General features: G+C 43.5%; 1 protein-coding gene across 1 annotated transcript in view; it reads right to left on the reverse strand.

Annotated features, from left to right (window-relative positions):
• Positions 1-19,325, reverse strand: part of LARS2 (leucyl-tRNA synthetase 2) — an 85,146-nt gene that overhangs the window by 50,037 nt on the left and 15,784 nt on the right. The window contains exons 7-9 of the mRNA XM_015412265.1: positions 16,641-16,784; positions 2,670-2,777; positions 1,731-1,890 (exon numbers count right to left, since the gene is read on the reverse strand). Of these exons, the coding sequence (XP_015267751.1) occupies positions 1,731-1,890; positions 2,670-2,777; positions 16,641-16,784 (412 nt within the window). The remainder of the gene's footprint in view (positions 1-1,730; positions 1,891-2,669; positions 2,778-16,640; positions 16,785-19,325) is intronic.

The raw sequence follows: 19,325 nt of genomic DNA on the forward strand, positions 1-19,325 counted from the left end.
AGAATTCCTTCGGGCTACTGCAAGCGCCTTGAGGGAACTGTGCAGTCCTAAGCAGAGTTACACCAGTCCAAGCCTGCTGAAGTAGTCTGTGTGTCAGACTCAGGCATCTGTCCAACTGTACCTGCTGTATTCCAACCCAGTGCAGTCACACCTGTTATGTTTCAACCCAGTATAATCATGCCCTGTGTATCCCATTCACTCCCTGCTCCCAACCATTTGTTATTCCTATGTCCTTATCGCTGGCCCTCGCCTGCCATCGCATTCCTGGGGTGTGTGTGAATGCCTGTAGAGTTTAGGGAGGCTAGCTTCAGTAACTCTTCCATGGTGCCTCGAAGACATCTTTTCACATGGGAAGTGTCCTTGAGCAGAGTCTGTGTTTGGCTAGTAAAAGACCGTATATCTTTCACTGTCTTTGTAGTATTGCTGATGTGTACGAATTGAATTTTGGGGTGGTAATTATACGCTGCTTTCCCGCCTTTGCACCTCAGTCCTGACAAAGAGTCTGAACCCATCAGCATCTCAAATCTCTAAATAAACCTTTCACCAAAGAAAGTGTGTGTGGAAAGTGATGTGACTGGGAACCTGACACTGTAGTCAACAGAACAGGCCCATGCGGTTTGAGCAGCATCAGGAGGGCTCCACAGCTCGACTGGAAGACAATGTGGCCGGGCTGCTGAGGGTGAGGAGAATCTGTGGAAGGGGGCCAACCTGTGCCGGTGAGCCTAACATTTAAAAGGTGGCAGTGAACAACTGGGGTGTGTGTGTAAGAATACAGCTGTGGGCACCTGGCAGAGAAACAGTTGGGAACACTGAAGCACCCTTGGCCACGGGCTGTGGGACTGGAGGCAGCAACTGCAGGGGAAGTCTTGGAAGGGCAAGAGGAAGCTGCTCTAGCCAGTGAGGGTGACAAAGCCCACCAAGAGAAGGCAAAGCAGGCAAGGGTAATAGCTCTGGGAACTGAGCTCTGAGAGGTGGCACAGTGAGAAGGCCCTGTGAGGAGAGCACAGCACTATGGGAAGGCCAAAGAGGACTTCCTGGGGAATGGAACCCAGATCCCGGTCTGAGGCCACAGCACTTCTGTCACCCAGTCAAAACTAGAATTAAAATGATGGATGGTATAAGAGAAATAATGTTAATTTCACCCTGACCTGGATAGCCCAGGTAAGCCCGATCCCACCAGAGCTCAGAAACTAAGCAGGGTCAACTCTGGCAAGTACTTGGCTGGGAGACCTCCTTGGAATACCAGCAGTCAGGAGGCGGGGGCAGGCTTTATTCAGCCACCTATCTGAATATCTTCCAGGCCCCCTACAGGGGTCAGTCACCAGAGGTCGACATGACTTCCAGGTGCGCACACACTCACACAGATGAAAAAATTCTAAGAAAGTACCCCCCCCAAAGAAATAATGTAAATTTGATTATGAATTATGTTCTATTCCAGTTTTACATATTTACTTTGATAATTCAAGTCTAATGTTATTTTATATGATATTTCTAAGCAAACATTTAGTTTGTGCGTGTATTAATGTGATTAGTTGGAAAAGGTAACAATTTTTGTTCCCTAATTTAGACATTTGTCCTTTAAATGAAGACAGTGTTTTGCTTTTCACTTTGTCTGAAAAGAAATCAGCCATATGACACAGAATGGCAGCATCTTAGCCACAGTTTCTTAGCCATCTTAGCCACAGTTTCACGAAGTAGAACAAAACAGAAATGGAGGGGGGGGAAATCACCTTTGCCTGGGACAAACTCCTTCTGGAGGATTTCCTTTAGACAGTTGTTTCCATGCAGCAGCCAATGGCTAGGTAAGATATACAAGTGAGAAGCTCCATATATGGCTTCAGGTGTAGATGTATAGGCTGATATTGTTTCTCCAGTTGGTTTGTTCATAACCTGACAGAACAGAGGGAATGTTCCAAGTAAAAAGGTTACTGCAGTTTGCCTCCATGACAATACAACATTTTCACTGCACCAATGGTTCATTTGGCTGCTCTTCAAAATGCTCCATTCAAATTATTTGTCCACTCTGCGCATACCTCATGTGTCATTTTTTAGCAGTTCAATTTGTTAAAATAAAAATCAAGCCCAGGGTCCCCCAAAATGGCACCCAGCAAATGAAAGGGTCTTAAATGGCTGCAATAGCAGCTGCAGCCACTGGTGGATCAGGAAAACTGGTAAGCACCTGGGCTTTCCTTAGTCGGGATGTGTTCACTTTCTACCTGCCCCCTTCAGCTTTCCTTCTTTTTTTTTAATTCTCCTTCTCTGATTCTTTTGCAAAATAAGAAGGGATATACTGCATTTGGTTCCACAACCCACAGCATCCATTTTGGGGTTGGCTTCACCATTCTTGGTGATGCTCATCACACTCTCATGAACATGCCCAGAGGCTCAAAAAAGTTGGGGAACCCCTGGTCTAGCCCATCTTCCTAAGCAAAAAAGCCCAAATCAGTATACATAGAAGTACATCTAGACCTACAATTAACGTTCGAACAAATCACAGAGCCACTTCCCAAATCAATTCAAAACAAGAAAAGCAGCAAACAGTTCATCATCAAACCAGACAGAATATAATTAGATCGGGGCAGGCTATATTCAAACAGTTTTCCATCACATTATGAGAAATATCACTGCCATTTAGTTTGACCGCTTAATTCTAAAAGTGAGCAACTCACCTTTAACATGAACTCAAAATAGCATCCAGAACAGTCCCCCAGCCAATTGGCTTGCATTTCTTTAATCCCATACCACTTGGGGAGCCCAGGCAAAGCATCAAGCATGGCCTACCAGAACAGGGAAAACATTAGGAACACAAATTATGGGTATAGCAAAGACCTGGACCAGGCCTGTTTTTCCCCATCCTCCTCCCTCAGACCTTTGACACAGAGTATGGCGGATAGAAGATGTGGTGTAAAAGAAGAGTACCTAACCACCCAGAATCCAGCTAGCTTTCGATGCAGCAAACAAATAGTGTCCTCCCTTGTCTTTTGTAAACTGGATGGCACACGAGTGATTTGCGACACAGATGAAAACTCTGAATTAATTTGAACAAATAAAATGTAAATTACCATGTGCATTTCATTGTCTAACCCTGCCTTGCAGTTTGGCTCTTTATTAAATCTTCTTCGCTCCCTTGTAAAAAGTGCAAAGTAATTCAAAAGACACAGGATGTGAAGTGTTTGGTGTTCCAAGAGCTTTTCTAAAATATTCCTGATCAATACCACTGCTTGTGCCCATGCTTTCCTTCTACCAGTTTGTTCTGTGGTGTGCCCACACTCGCTTCCGATGCAAGAAGCCTGACGCCGACATGAAATGCTCTTGTGCCAGTGCCAAGGTGTCTTCCCTCAGTGGAAGGCACCTTGTACCACAGGACAGTATAGGTGCCGGTGGAACAAAATGAAAAGACTTAACCCAATGGACTCCATCTGCCATGGCAGTACCAAAATGAACACACACACAAACGGAGGGAATCACAAACTAGAAAGAAAGAGAAGTTCACAGGAGCCAAACCCTCCCTCCTCTAAACATCGACACCACCAATCCTAATCAAATCTGGACCACAGTGAGAAAGTGCTTGCTGCTGTCCTGTTGCCACACTTGGTCAGTGAGGAGAGGCCAACCCGAAGAGACTGTGAACTGCTGGAAGGACCCCTGAGGGGCCAAGTTGTGACACTGGCTGCACCTGGAGAAGCCTGCGTGCTGACTCAGCTCCAATAGCAGTCAGCCCCTCTCCAGCTTCATACCGCGGCCCTCCTGTTGAGGGTAGCACCCCTTGGGTGCATTCCTCCAGTGGGAAGCTCTGGTGGCTGGTGGAACCCTATGGGGGATTCTCTTTCAAGTGGTGGATGTGGAACTCTGGGGTAGGGAATCTGCACTTGGCAGCCCTTCAGTATGAGTGGCGTTCCATCTCAGATCAAGGTGGTGCAAGGGGTGGAAAGACATGGCGGTGGGAGGAGGGTTGGAAGACATGGAAGGAGATTTAATGGCGGTTGCTGCCTGTCTTGGATACAGGAGGGAAAAGAGATGGCTCGTTTTGACGCCTGGCAAAGGAAACTTAAATGGGGGGCTAACACGTCTAATGTGTTAATGTTTTCCCAGCTGCCATTGTCCTGATATTTAATTTTTAAATATTTGATCCTCTTTTGTTATCTCACTATTTTGCCACCTTTGACTGCTGTTGAGGTTGACCGAGTGAGTCTTTACTGTCGGCTGCGGGCTGTTAAAAATAATACGTGTGCTTCCGTTGCTCGTCAACATTCTTGGCTGTTTATATTTCTGGATCCACAATGGTTGTTTTGGTGATGTTTTACAGGTTTGTTTGTTTGTTTGTTTTTTAAAAAAACTGTACTGTAACTGCGTTAGTGGGGTATTTGTAAACTGCCTTGGGAGCCACTGGCTGAGAGCGCAGAGTATAAGTGTTTTAAATAAATAAATAAGAGTACAATTCACACCATAATTGACAATTTGCCACCTGCTGCGACTACTCCAGATCCACTGCTGTGGAAAGCTCTCTCAAACTGCCTGATGGTAGGTTGGGCCCTAGGAGGAATGTTGACTGAGTGGGCAGGCAATCCACTCTTAGTGGAAAGAAACAGAAATCTGTACTTTGCCAGAGCTTTATCAGCCCACACAAATTAATAAACACAAATATGAGTAAAATAACAGGAGCAGAAACTTAACATATAAGTTCAAAGGAGAAATAAAGGATGTAGCTAGAGGGTAAAATGTAATTTAATACAAATTCAGAGCAAATCCATGGTAAGACAGCACACTCACATAATGTACCAAGAAAGCAAAAGGAACCATTAAGTCCTTATTTGTATTTAGAAGTGAGAACAAAGAATGTCAGTACAACCTTCATTATCAGGAGGCGAAGGCAGAAGAAACTGTGGCAAGTATCAGCAGCATTTCATGTGAAGAAGAGGAAGAGATTGGATTTATACCCCGCCCTTCACTACCCAAAGGCGTCTCAGAGTGGCTTACAAACTCCTTTCCCTTCCCCTCCCCACAACAGAAACCCTGTGAGGTAGGTGGGGTTGAGAGAGCTCTGTCAGAAACTGCTCTTTTTCAAGAACAGCTGTGCTAGAACTATGGCTTGCCCAAGGTCATCCAGCCAGGTGCAAGTGGAGGAGTGGGGAATCAAACCCGGTTCTCCCAGATTAGAGTCTGCGCTCTTAACCACAGCACCAAACTGTGGTAAAAGGTATGTTGAAGACAGCAGATCCTCCAAGCCAACAAGTGCGAGGCTAGGTATGACCAATTTATGAAAACCAAAAGGAATATTTTAGAGGTTATGTCAATAAATATAAATAGGATGGAAACATGCAGTTTTAGGTCATGCACATTTGAGCGAGAGAGAACATGTTGTTGAACTACAGCTGAACTGTATTTCAGTCTTAAACACCTAACAGCTGCAACACCAAAGCTTAATCAGGTAGAGACGGTACAGTCACACATTAAGCATATGTTCAATGTCTTTCAAAGCCTACAAAACAACCTGACTTCATTTTAAGAGACATCCGCCTTATCTAACCTTTTTAGGCCAACCATTTATTAACACTTTACTAACATAATGTCACATTTTATGATGTCCCACATAGCTCTATAACGTTGTAATAATGGAAGAGCCACTTCCCCAATAGTATAGACTAGAATAAAGGATATCAACTCTCTTTCTTTAATGAGAGTGACTTTTCATCCACGAAAGACATCCTTGAATAGCTCTGCGGCCAGCTGGATGTACCCTGAGCCCTTGAGCTGTTTGGCACAGATGGGAGAGAGATTCAGTCAGATGAGAAGGTCGTGAGCTACTCTTGAGGAGCTCCCGGTAGTTTGTGATTGAGGTCACACACACTAAATAATCCACTTTCAATGCACTTTCCAACTGTTTTTTTGCCAGTTCACACCAATGTTCCCGCTAAGCTGTGGAGTCTTGTGAGCAAAAATTCTACTTTGTGAGCTACTGCCATTAAAGTTGTGAGCACACAATTTGGCTACAGCATCAATTAGTTTGCTCTGGAGCCATCCTCCCTGAGCGAAAACAAAAATCTTTGAGCTGGAGGCTAAAAAACTGGGAGCTAGCTCACACTAACTCAGCTTAGAGGGAACAGTGGTTCACACAGTAAAATCCAGTTGTAAAATGCACTGAAAGTGGATTGAAAATGGATTATTTACTGCGTGATAGCAGCCTCACTGGCTAGCAATCCCTGGTCTAGAACAACTATTGTCAGATGCTGGTATTGGGATGTAACAGTCGCAAAACCAGAACTGGGTCTCAAAAAAGGCACTTCCAGGAAGATTTTTTGATGCATTGCCTCAGGCAGAGCAACATTAGAGTGGTATTCGTAGCTAATAAGCTGTCCAGAATGATGGGTCCTGCTTATATGAGATGATACATCAGTGCATGTCATTGTGTGAACCACTGGAACTAGGCATATATTTAGAAACTGGAGGAGAGGGGCAGATAACATTGAGACGAAACGTGCTTCCCAGCGAAGCAGTCAGTTATACTGGAAACTACTAACAAGCGGATAGAGAAGAAATAACTAACACCAGACATAGTTAAATTTCCCACAAGTTATTATCGGCTATGCCAGTTCCTCTTCTGAGGGCAAAACTAGACACGATGGCATCCTCTTGTCTGTCATGGGCACGCTACTACCATTTTAAAGTGATTTAAAAATGCTACAAGGGCCTGATTCTGACTGAGTCTGCGCCATATTGAAACAGTTATGGGTGTGTGAGAAGATGTTTCTGTGTTTGAAAAGGTATTGGGGGGGGGGAGACTGCCTAAGACCACTGCGCTGTGAGCCCCTTATGGCAACTTTAACTTTAAAAGTGTCCCTGGGGCAGACACAAGGACGCCACCAGGTTTAGTTTGGCCCTTTGGTTCAAGACAACATCTGCTTTGTGACAAACATCTGCACTTCACCTTCGGATATTACATATATGGGGAATAACAAGGATACCTCCCTCCTTTCATTGCCAACTCTGGAAACTCCAGACAATTTCCTCCTGCCTCTTTTTCTAGAGGGGAGAATAGAAAGTCCAAAGAGGAGAGAGTACAAAAAAAAAAATCATCCAAGAAGGAAAGGAAAACACAGCATTTGTCACACAGGGGGCAAAGAAAGACTAGATTATATGAGAAATACTGAATTAAATCAAAAGGCCAAGAATTAGGCTGAATTGCAGATTCCCTCTCATCACTGTTCCCATGGTCAAATGTTAAAAAAATTTCAATTAGATACCGAAGCACAAAAAAAGCTAGTCCTGCAACAGGACAGAAAAGCAAGTGGTTTCTAACAGCAGAAATGGTAATTCGGTTGAAATGCTCAGTGGCTGAAAATCCAAGCAATGCTATGCAAATCGTAAGTGAATGAAAGGATGCACTACGATGACCCCTGAATAAGGAAGGATAAGAGATAAGCACTCTATGGCTGAAATGTGCGTGGCTGGCATTGCACATACCATAATGTGTATCTTCAGCTTGAGCATTCTTTATGTTGAAAGGCAAGGAATTGTTGAGAAGAAAATAAACACACAGGACAAGCCCTGCTGAATCAGACCAAAAATCCACCTAGCTGAGCATCATCTTTTGTTTAGCAGCCAACCAGATGCTTTGGAAAGCCCACAAACAGGACAGGAAAACACAAGCTCTACCCTGCTGTTGCCTTCCAGCAAATGGTATTCAGAGATCCTCTGGATGTATCTTCCAGGCAGTTCAGCTAATGATTATGGACAGAAAACAAGCATTCAGGAAGGAAATAATTACTTCAGAAGGGAAGCAGAAGGCACAAATCTTCATCTCCAGAAGCATACAATTAAATTTGGGGGCAAGCCACATCAGCATTTCAGATGTTAAGGACAAATTAATGTTTTCCCCAACTTCTGGTTGAATTCAGAGGAAATGGGAGTGGAGCAACAGGATAAAAACCAAACTTTATGGAGAGAGGCATTTGTTATGGAGAAGAGAACCCAGCAACAAGAGAGGAAATTTTGATATAGTTGAAAGATGGCCATCGACAGCACTAGTTGCTAAGAGACAGAGATGAGGGAATTATAGAGCTAGGTGTACCTAGCAAAGTGATGACCTAAATCAAAAACAGATCTGAGATGTTATAGAGAGAAAACATCCAAGTCCAAAAGTCAACCTTTCAGCGCAGTTCAAGGTTTACAAAGCCTAATATCAACAGTGAGAGTGCACGGAAGACAAAATCTATGGTTCATCACAAAGTTCAAAAGCAAAGATCCCTCTTCCTTAAACACTGCCATGAAGAATTTTCTAACAAGAACATTACAAAGCATGGATTCATGCCATTATATATAAAATATTTAAGTCTGCATAACAGTAAATGCAAATGTGAATTAAGGATTCTTTTAGCCACATCTTCAAAATCAAATATATGTTATTCATACATTTCTTTATAAGGTAGCAAAAACTCAGGCTGCCCAACAGCTAAGGAAATTCATTTTCTGTGATACAATTAAGGATGGGCATGAACGGGGAAAATGCAGTTCAGTCTGTGGTTCGTGGCGTGTCCCATTCGTGAACCACGGACCGTAACGAATGTTTAGCCTTCCAGCATGGTAGAAACACTAAACTTGGACGGGATCTCTGACTGACTCTCCTTTACCTGCTCTCCAGGTCTGGTGACGATTGGGTTTACAGGGTCCAAGTTATGACCCCCCTCCAAAGAAGGGCATGGAGAAGAGCATCCAGGGAGTTCTGCTATGAGTATGGTGACCTCCTGAACCTGAGCTTGTCAAAATGACTGAGATTCAGGAGTGGATCCTGTACAGGCTAAAGACATCAATCACAGGGGACCTCCCCCAGATGCTCCTCTACATGCCCTCCAACTTGTTGCTTTGAAGTTCTGTAAACATTTTAATTGGGTGGAGACAGTCTGTCAGGGTCAGGGAGTGTCTCCACTCATGAACCAGCATGAACTTCCACAAACAGCATGAAAGTTTGTGCCAGGTGACCTGCCACGAACTTGTCTTCGCAAGGCACAAACCAGCCAAAATTCATCACGAACTTTAGTTCATGAGCTGGTTCATGCTCATCCCTAGATACAACATCCATTTTAGGTCTGCTGGCCTCTGCATCTCAGAGCTCTGAGCCCCAAGCTCACCCTGACAGACAATGGAATCTATGAATTCCAACATAAAAGATTATACACATTTTTTAAAAAAATAAGCACCTTCAACCAAGTCAGACCATCGGTCCCTCTAGCTGCAGAATTTCCTCTCAAGTAAACCTGACCAGGCGCTAAGCCCTACTGAAGTCAATGGGAAAGTTCCAATTAAGTTTTAAGTACCTGGCTACCACTGCGTTGTAGATGAGTTATATAACGGCACTAGTTCCTTGCGCACAGTGGAGTTCAGCATGTTGTGTTTATTGGGTTTAAGTACCTGGCTTCCACCCCAGCTACAGGTTACATGGCAAACTATTTCATTAAATCAGGAGAACTTAAAAAGCTGCTTGTGATCTAGCTGAAGCCTTTTGTTATTGGTAGGAAACCGAAGGCTCCGCATTCTTCTTTTGACCCAGCATGCAGTGAGAAACTCCTTTCTGTTCCCTCTGCACGGCAGCCAGAATGTGGAGGGTTTACTCTGTGCTGGACGGGACAGATAAGCCACCCTCTCAGAACTAAGATACCATCTTGAGCCCTCTTGTGCTTGTCATGGGCAAGGGCAGGGTTGGTATTAGCCGAAAACAATGACTCCACCAGAGTCAAATTTTGTGGACTGTAAGCCCTGTAGCTCCCTGGAAGAAACCCAGATACTTTCTAACCAGTATATCTCAAAGGGAAAGAAAAAACAGTACAGTATTTCTACTTATTTAGGTGTTTAAATGCCTGCATCAGAGCATGGGTCTCTAGCCTGTCTAAAAAAAATGGCTCCTCTTTTCCTTCTCCAAAACAGCGAAGCATACCCCTTACAGAAAGCTACAAATGTTATATAGTACTTTGTACTCCCAGCTCTAAAACCACTTATTAAATAAGACACACCAAATAAGGACATACAGGCACCGACAATAAATGTAATGTTATTCATTAAATCCATTCATTGCAGCAGGTTTCTCATAAGCGTTACCTAGAACGGATGCTATAATATTTAAGCTATATAGTATTGATTAACTTCAGGCAATAACGATTCAAGCCAACAGCACTGCAGAAGATAATGATGTCATTTGTCAAAGCTATTATTTTTGATAGATTACTAATGATCATTTCACCTTCTAATAATTCTTTGCTGCAGAATATAGGGACATTATTTTGGTACTCAGTCTGAAGAATCCAGTTTCAATGGCTACTCTGACATTTCGTTGTTCTTATTCTGTCTGCAATAGAGACAACAGCTTGTTCTATATGAGAGTAGGACACAAGAGATTGGGAAGCAGGGATCATGACACCTGTAAGAAAAAGAAGCTTTCCTGAATTGGAGAAATCTTGAAAAGGGCTTTCGAATATCTGCCTGTTTTAAAAAAAATAATGATGGAAGCTGTGCTGGAGGATCATAAGGAAGGCAAGAATAGAAAGCCGGCAAAAACTCTAGAGAAGACAGAAATTAAAGAATACATCTTCCATTCTCCAATCAAAGAAGACCCCATTCCCCATTTTTAAGAACCTTTCTTTGAGATTAGGTCATGCTTTCTTACCCATTAACAGGAAATATACACTTCATTGTAGTAGACTGTTAACATTATTTATTTACTTAAAATGTTTCTAAGCAGCCTTTTCACCCAAATAGGGTACCCAAGGTAGTGAACATAGATGAGGTTGCCCAGTGCTTCTCTGATTGATCTACTGCTGTGACCTTGCTTCCTTCGGGAGGAAGAGAGTGATTCTGCTGTGTATCGGCATCACTTTGTTTGAACTGACCAATCAAATCACTTTTGATGAAGAGCTACAGTAGAAATATCTGGTCTCAGAGCAACCATATCCAGTACAGTCATGAACAGAGGGGAAGAGAAACTAAACCAACGAAGCAAAAACCTCCAAAGGAAGTTTAGAAAACTAGTAAAACATCAATAGGTATAGACAAAAGTATATGTGTTTATTTAAAAAACATATAAGAACCTTGTAGGGGGCCCAAATAAAGACTCACAAGGTAATCAAAGTGACAAATGCACAAAAAGAACCATACATGACCTGACGCATTTCAGCCCACAAGAGCCTTCTTCAGAGGTCAAATAGTACAGAATACAACATACAGCAAAGCCCGTTACACTTATAAGGCAGTAAACAATTGATACAAGGCCAAAAATGGAATGTTCCAATCTGGAATTGAACGACACACAAAAAAATTTCTGTGGGGTCGCAAATGTATCTGGCCTTGTGTCAGAAGCAATTACATATACTGGAGATAGTAATAGTGACAATGTGTACCTTCCAGTTTAGGTCCTAAGAGTACAAGTAAAATTGCCTTATCAGGGCCAATGCATATTGATGTTACACTGACCCTGATAAGGTGATGTTACTTGTACTCTTAGGACCTAAACTGGAAAGCACATATTGGCACCATTACTATCTCCAGTATATGTAATTGCTTCTGACACAAGGCCAGATACATTTACCGCCCTACAAAAAAAATTGTGTCATTCAATTCCAGATTGGAATACTTCATTTTTGGTCCTATATCAATTGTTTACTGCCTTACAAGTGTAATAGGGGCTTTGTTGTTTCTTGTATTCTGTACTATTTGACCTCTGAAGGACACCCAGGACAGTCACACACATACAAGGGGGTTGGCCAGATAGTTTTAAGCATTGTACACATAAACATGTTCAGGCTTAAAAGCAAAGTGTGACTCCAATTTGCAACCAGGAAGGAAAAAAACAAAGAGCAGACATTGACTGTTCTTCAGTGGGAAGCACTTGATATAGGTCAAGGTGTTGTGCTTAATTTTTAAATCGGCTGCTTTTATTGTTAAGATACTGCTAGGGAAAAAAGCAGGAAAAGGATTATAATAAATAAAAAGTAGGTTAAGGAGGGCATAGCTGTGGAGGTCTGGACCACGCCTAGAAAGAGACCTCTCAGGAACCCTATATAATCCCCTTTGAATTTTATGATAGAAGAAAGATATGAGAACTTGGATCTGCCATATAGCTTCAGAGAACTCAACCTACAGGGATTTCCAACCCTATTGTTATAGGACAGCAGCAGGCTTCAACTACTATATATGGCAGATGTCTTCATTATTGTGGACGTGTCAGTTTTAAGCATCAACAGGCATGCTTAAGTTCCAGGAGAAAACTGGTATTTCATGGATTCTGTGTGACCAATTGGGCTTAGCTGCACATCATAAAATTATTGTTCGGAAGGAACTAGAAAGATGTTTCTATTAATTACCCATCCATACCTACTCCCAAGTTCAGTCACAGTCAGGGGTCATTTCGTAGAAAAAGAGCTAGGGGAACTCATTAGCATAACTCATTAGCATATGCCACACCCCCTGACATCACCGGAAGTATGTCATAAGGCCACACCCCCTGACATCACCGGAAGTGTGTCATAAGGCCACACACCCCGCCCCCAACGGTCCCGGCCGCCGCCGCCCTTACAGCTCCACTGCCGAGCCCCATGAGGGGCCTGGCGGTGGACCTGCAAGGCCGGCAGGAGTGCAAGGAAGCCCCGCGAAGGCCCTCCCTGGCCCCAGGCAGGCAGGGGTGGGGAGAGGCAGGGAGGAAGCAACTTACCCTCCCTCTTCTCCTGCCTCCTCCTGGCTGAATGAGGGCTGGAAGCGGCCGGCCGGGAGCAGGGGGCGGGGCTTCGTCATGTGCCCCGCCCCCCGTACCTCACCCGGGGGAACTGCGATCCCCCCCGAAATGACCTATGGTCACAGTGCTACAGTTTGTTCAGCTATTTCCTTTTCCATGTGCTCAAACTTGCATCTCACCAAGCACGACAGTACTAACGCTGGGTTCACTGAACCAGCAGCAGGATTAACGCAATCATCTGAAAGGAAAGTGCTCAGGCGGAGCATCACTAGGACAAGGCGCTAGCTTTTTGTATGCTACCTGCCTCCTCTCTTCCAGAACACTGCTCTGCAGTCCACTAGTCTCTTCTTTTGTGGCTGAAGTAATGACCCACAGAAAGAAGGGGGTTACTTACTCCAGAGTACTGTCTTGCCCTCACTCTATGACAACAATGGTGAACGAAATCATAGCAATGATAAGTAGTGAAGGCTCTCTCACAATCTTTTACTGCATTAGGGTAAGAGAACAAAGCTGATGCATATAGGTGTGTTTGGAGAAGAGGCGTTTTCTTAGAACTCCAGTACAGCTTGCAAGGGCAAAAAAAGGGCCACCCTCAGATTTCAACACAAAATAGCTGTTACCCACCAAAATTTTTTTAACTAAATAGAAACTACTAATGCTAAACAGGAACCTTTTCAAGGAATCTGCATACATTACTAAGTAACTATGGAAACGTACTAATTCCACTCTGAAGAAGCATCATTAATATTTGAGAGGGTTTTTTTGATTAGGAGAAATCTGTTCCTGTAAAAAGATTTTCCCCGTTGTTAGAATGAATTTTCCAAAAACTGAAGCGCAAGTTTTGTAAGACTGAGCACCAAGTAGACGTCTATCATGGATGGACAGCAAAAAAGAAGAAGAAAGAAAGATGTATTTTGTGAATGTCATGCCCTATCTGCAGTGTGTCCAGCTATTTCTGGGCTGTCAGCTGGAGCTCAGCGGGGAGTCCTAAACGATTGTCTTTAAAGAGGGTCAACACATCACAAGGGAGGAAGTGGCAAAGTTGTGACAAAGGAGGGGCTCAGCACTGTTTGAAACAGGGAAAACTGCAGTGTGTAAATGCAGAAAGTAAATGCAGAAATGCAGACATAAAGTGCTTTAGAGGAGTAAGCTACCTTATGGACATTCCTGCAAATCTACGGAGGTCTTTTGATGTGCTAAAGCTAACGTGTCAGTCAATGATGTCACTGTATTACACAAAGTGAGCAGAGCATCCTTCTGAAAGAGTGAGTTAAGCTCTACTTTCTTCACAGCATGTACTTTGCAGGGGCTGAAGCAGATACTGTCCCCGCTCAATAATAATACTTTGTCTAGTTTCTGAACCAGAAAGATATATTATTTCCCAAGTGCACAAGTCTGACGATCTTCTCTTTAATTTGAACACATGCAGCTGCTTTATAATGAATCAGACCACTGGTCCATCAAGGTCAGATCGCCAAACAGGCAGCAGCTCTCTAAAGTCGCAGGAAGAGGCCTTTCACATCACCTACTACCTGGTCGCCATAACGAGAGATGCCAAGGATCGAACCTGGCACCTTCTGCATGCCAAGCAGATGCTCTACCACTGAGCTAAAGCCCCTCCCCAAATTTATTCACATGGGTGGCTAGCAGCCAATCAAGAGCAAAAGTATTATATGTTGGAAAGTTAAATCCCAAACCTAAAGCCCTTCATAATACCTTTTATTAGGACCAACCAAACGAAACATAACTGTGTGCAAGTGTTCATGTGCTCTCAAATTCTTCTTCAGGCTGGATGATACAATATATATTTAAGTGAAAGAAAAATTCCAGGATACGAGGTGCAGCCCTGTTGCTATTGTCTTGTGTTATGCTCAAATGTCAGATGCAAAGCCAGTGCTGGTATTCAATGACTTCCAACTTTTTTATGAGACAAAAACAATTATTCCAAATGCAACTAGAAATACAGATACTCCCATGTACCAAAGACATTACGTGAAGTTATTATCCATTCTTGGCAGTTAATTTTAAGTGGACTTTTGAAGACAGCAAAAAGAAAAATGGAAGGCGCTGGCCAAGGGGGAAAAAAATGAGAAGAAAAAGAGAAGCCATAAAGGCAAGCAAAATAGTGAGTTAAATTCCCTGCAATCCTAAACAGCATTAACTCCAGAGGTCATATCCTACTTGCTTCTCTCCAGCTCATATAGTCTTTACCCATCTACTCTGTGTTGTTCTAGAAGGAAGCATGGGAAACTACTGTGGTCAAGGCCTAGGTGGGCCAATGTTTGATTAAAGCTTGCCCTATCATATGGCAGATAAAAATCACTGAAAGAAAGGAAGAGACGGTAGGAAAAAATACACAACTCAAATGCTGTTAACCGGCAGTGTAAGAGACTTGGCTAAGGAATAAGTTATTCAGAAAAATAATGAATTCATACTTCATTTATCCCCCACTTTTCTCCTTAATGGGGATCCAAAGTGGCTTACATTCTCCCCTCCTCCATTTTATCTTCACAATGACCCTGTGAGGTATGTGACTTGCCCAAGGTTCCCCAATACGCTTCCATGGCAGAATTGGGACTTGGACCTGGGTTTCCCGGACCCTAATCTAACCACTACAACTATTCTAGCTCTCAAGTGCAACACTGAATCTTTCCCGGTTTGTCATAAAGGAAAAGAAACAGGAAGCAAAAATAGTACATTAAAAATTATTTCTCTTAGTTATGTACCACACAGATCAAGTCTATTTACCACTTACACACATAAAAGTGTTTGTTTTTGTGAGAATATAATGAAGCCTGTTTTGTTTTTTTTAGTTGTTAGCACAAAATGCTAATTTAACATAGTATTATCAAAAGTTCCTCTGAAATGCTCCACTCGTAAAAAAAAAGGCTAATGCAATCTCGGGCTGTATCAACAGAGGCATAACATCCAAATCACAAGATGTCATAGTCCCTCTGTACACTGCATTGGTCAGGCCGCACCTGGAGTATTGTGTGCAGTTCTGGAGGCCTCACTTCAAAATGGATGTGGACAGAATAGTGCTCGTGCTGAGGAGAGTGATGAGGTTGATCGGGGGCCTGGAGGCCAAGCCCTATGAGGAAAGGCTGAGAGAAAAGGAGGCTGAGGGGGGTTTTGCTCTCTTTAAGAGAAAAAGAGATTGGATTTATACCCCGCCCTTCACTACCCAAAGGTGTCTCAGAGTGGCTTACAAACTCCCTTCCCCTCCCCACAACAGAGGTAGGTGGGGCTGAGAGAGCTCTTGACAGAAACTGCTCTTTTTCAAGGACAGCTCTTATCAGAACTAAGGCTTGCCCAAGGTCATCCAGCCAGGTGCAAGTGGAGGAGTGGGGAATCAAAGCCGGTCTCCCAGATTAGAGTCCACGCACTTAACCAATACACCAAACTGGCTCTCTATTTGATGGGCTGTCACTTAGAGGAGGGCAGGGAGCTGTTCTGGTTGGCAGCAGAGGATAGGACTCACAATAATGGGTTTAAATTAAGGGCGGGAAGGTACCAGCTGGATATTAGGAAAAACTTTTTTATAGGAAGCGTTGTGCAACAAGTGGACTCAGATGCCTAGGGAGGTGGTGAGGTCCCCCACACTGGCAGTCTTTAAGCAGCGGCTGGACAAACACTTGTCAGGGATGCTCTAGGCTGATCCTGCACTGAGCAGGGTGTTGGACTAGATGGCCTGTATGGCACCTTCCAATGCTGTGATTCTATGATTCAAGCCTAAAGAGTGTTCCAGGCACAATATAATAATGCAGTAGTATCCATTTTTGTACCAGCACAATTTAGCAGCACCAATGTCCTCCTCGTGTTAACAGAATAGAAATAAAACCTAATCTTAACAATAGACATGACTGATGCAACCTACAAACTTTTGAGGGCAGGCGCCATTGTTCAGAATCTTTTATACTCACACCTTTGCATAGGCGGATGTTTTAATAAACCACTGTTTGAGATATTTCTTTTCCACTTTTGCTCCTGAGCGCCACGAACAGCCATTTTCGTCCACCTGTTCATTAGCAAGAACAGTCTGGTCCACAGGGTCCCAATTAACCATGGCCTAAATGATGCAAGGATCAAAAAAAGGGGAGAAGGTAGTAAGCATGCCACTAAAGAAGAAGAGAAGAACAGATTGGTTTTATACCCCACCCTTCACTACCCGAAGGCGTCTCAGAGTGGCTTACAAACTCCTTTCCCTTCCCTTCCCCACAACAGACACCCTGTGAGGTACGTGGGGCTGACAGAGCTCTTTGGAGAACTGTTCCCTGAGAGAACAGCTCTGAACAACTTTTAACTGACCCAAGGTCACACCAGCAGCTGCATGTGGAGGAGTGGGAAATCAAACCCGGTTCTCCCAGATTAGAGTCTGTGCTCCTAATCACTACACCAAACTGTCTCTCCAGAGCAGAGCAGGGCAGAGCCAATGTTTCAGATCTGGCTGGTACAAATTCACTTTTTCTGACTCCCTAGCAAGAGTCAATTTGAGAAATCATCTTGTAAGAGATTCAACTAGTCTCTTTTATAATTCCAGAGTGGTTGCTCGTTTAGTCTGTTGCAGTAAAAATAAGCAGAGGTCTTAGTGAGGTTTTATTTCAACCCGAGTTTTCATGGACTAGGGCCTACTTTTAAAGCTCTGTTGGTATACACACCAGAATTTTCTTCGGCACATTTCCCAAAAAGACAAGGTGATGGAATCAGTCCAACAAAATGGAATTTTAACTGACCATACTAAGGAACGCTTGGGAATTTGCACCAGGATTAAAACAGTGGTTCCAGATGTGCCCAAGATGGATTTTTTTGACCTTTTCCCTTGAACACAAGACCCTTCATGATGTATCACACTCTGGTTCCAAAATGCCCTTAGTATAAAAAGCAGTTTTCCAAGTGGCTTGTGAGGGCTACTGCTTGAGAAGAACAATCCCAAAGCCCCTTTAGATGTGCAGAACTAGCTGTGTGGGTTCTTTAGATCGGAGCTTTTAACATTCCTAGCAGGCTCCAGGACTTCTAGATGAAGCGACGCTGTACAATTCTGCCCTCTGTCATGGCAGCTAAATAGAAACTCAAAATTCAAAGACAGGGTGCCTTTGAATACAGGGGAGGGTTCTTTACTTCACGCCCTGTTGTGAACTGGCCACTGTTGGAAACAGGATGTTGCCCCAGATGGTCCTTTGGACTGACTCACCAGGTTTCTTCGGATGCTCTCAGAAAACAAACCTACAGCTAATCCCAGAGACTTTTATTAGCATTAAGATGGTTTAAAGAAGGTAAATTATTCAGTGGTTTGGGGGAACCACATGGCTGTTAGCCACGTCAGCATAAGTGAAGTGAGATGGATTTTAAGTTTCTCAGAAACTTTTGCATCAATGCCCTGAGTTCTGGGAAGACAGAACACAAGTACGGCAGTGCCTTAAGGACTAACAACACTTATTCCACCATGCATTTTTGTGACTGAGCACTCATAGATGTTTTGGGGCCACTCAACATATTCAAGGTGCAAAGAAGAGGAGGAGGAGGAGGAGATGAGATTGGATTTATACCCCACCCTTCACTCGGAGTCTCAGAGCAGTTTACAAACTCCTTTCCCTTCCCCTCCCCACAACAGACACCCTGTGAGGTAGGTGGGGCTGAGAGAGCTCTGAAAGAACTGCCCTTTCAAGGACAACTCTGACAGAACTACGGCTTGCCCAAGGTCACCCAGCAGCTGCAAGTGGAGGAGTGGGGAATCAAACCTGGTTCTCCCAGATTAGAGTCCGCACACTTAAGCACTACACCAAAGAAGAAAATCTAATGTTGCTAAATAACGCACAACCTTTTCTGCATTGTTTAATCATTCATGGGAACTGTAACAACACAATTTGAACCATTTCTTGATCCCACCATGCATTACAAAAGGGACTTGTCATAGGAGGTGTAAGCTACAGTTACCTTGAGGAAGGAAATGTCATCCCTCTTTGACAATCTTCCATGTACTGCAACCACACTTTTCATAAATTCCACTTTGCAATATTTGTTCTTGAATACTGCACTGATGCAGACGCACACCCCTGCTTGTGCGAAGCAAAGTTTTATCCATGCATATGGTGTGTAGGTGTGTATACGCACTGCCAATCTTTCCCCAGATACACTGTATTGCTCCAGTGCTAGACACTGGCCTGGAGAACCACCTGGCTGTCCACAAAGGGGTTTTTTTTTGGGGGGGGGGATGCAATGGGCTGCAGCCAGAGGGGCGGGCTTGGCAGCCACCTATGCACAAGCAGAAGTGCAAAAGTGTGTATGTGTGGGAGAAGCGAAGCTGTAATTTTCAGAGCAAAGCATTATTAATAAACAGACACAAACACATGATACAAGACTGCTCTTGATTATAATTGTAACTATCACACCATTTTTAAAAATAGAAGCATATGCTAAATATATTAAATGTGGCACTGAATGACTTGCTAGCCAAATATTGCTTGTCTAAAAGTACCTTCCCAAATGCCGCAGAGAGGAACCTCTGCAGCTGGAAACAGAAATTGCTTACTGAAGCCTGTCTGTCCGTTTCACTCCCTCATCCCTTATATTCTATCTGAATGTAATTTCTTCCATACCATCTCTTTCAAGA

Source organism: Gekko japonicus, unplaced genomic scaffold (assembly GCF_001447785.1).
Source record: "Gekko japonicus isolate JY-2015 unplaced genomic scaffold, Gekko_japonicus_V1.1 scaffold747, whole genome shotgun sequence".
In the NCBI taxonomy this organism is placed as follows: domain Eukaryota; kingdom Metazoa; phylum Chordata; class Lepidosauria; order Squamata; family Gekkonidae; genus Gekko; species Gekko japonicus.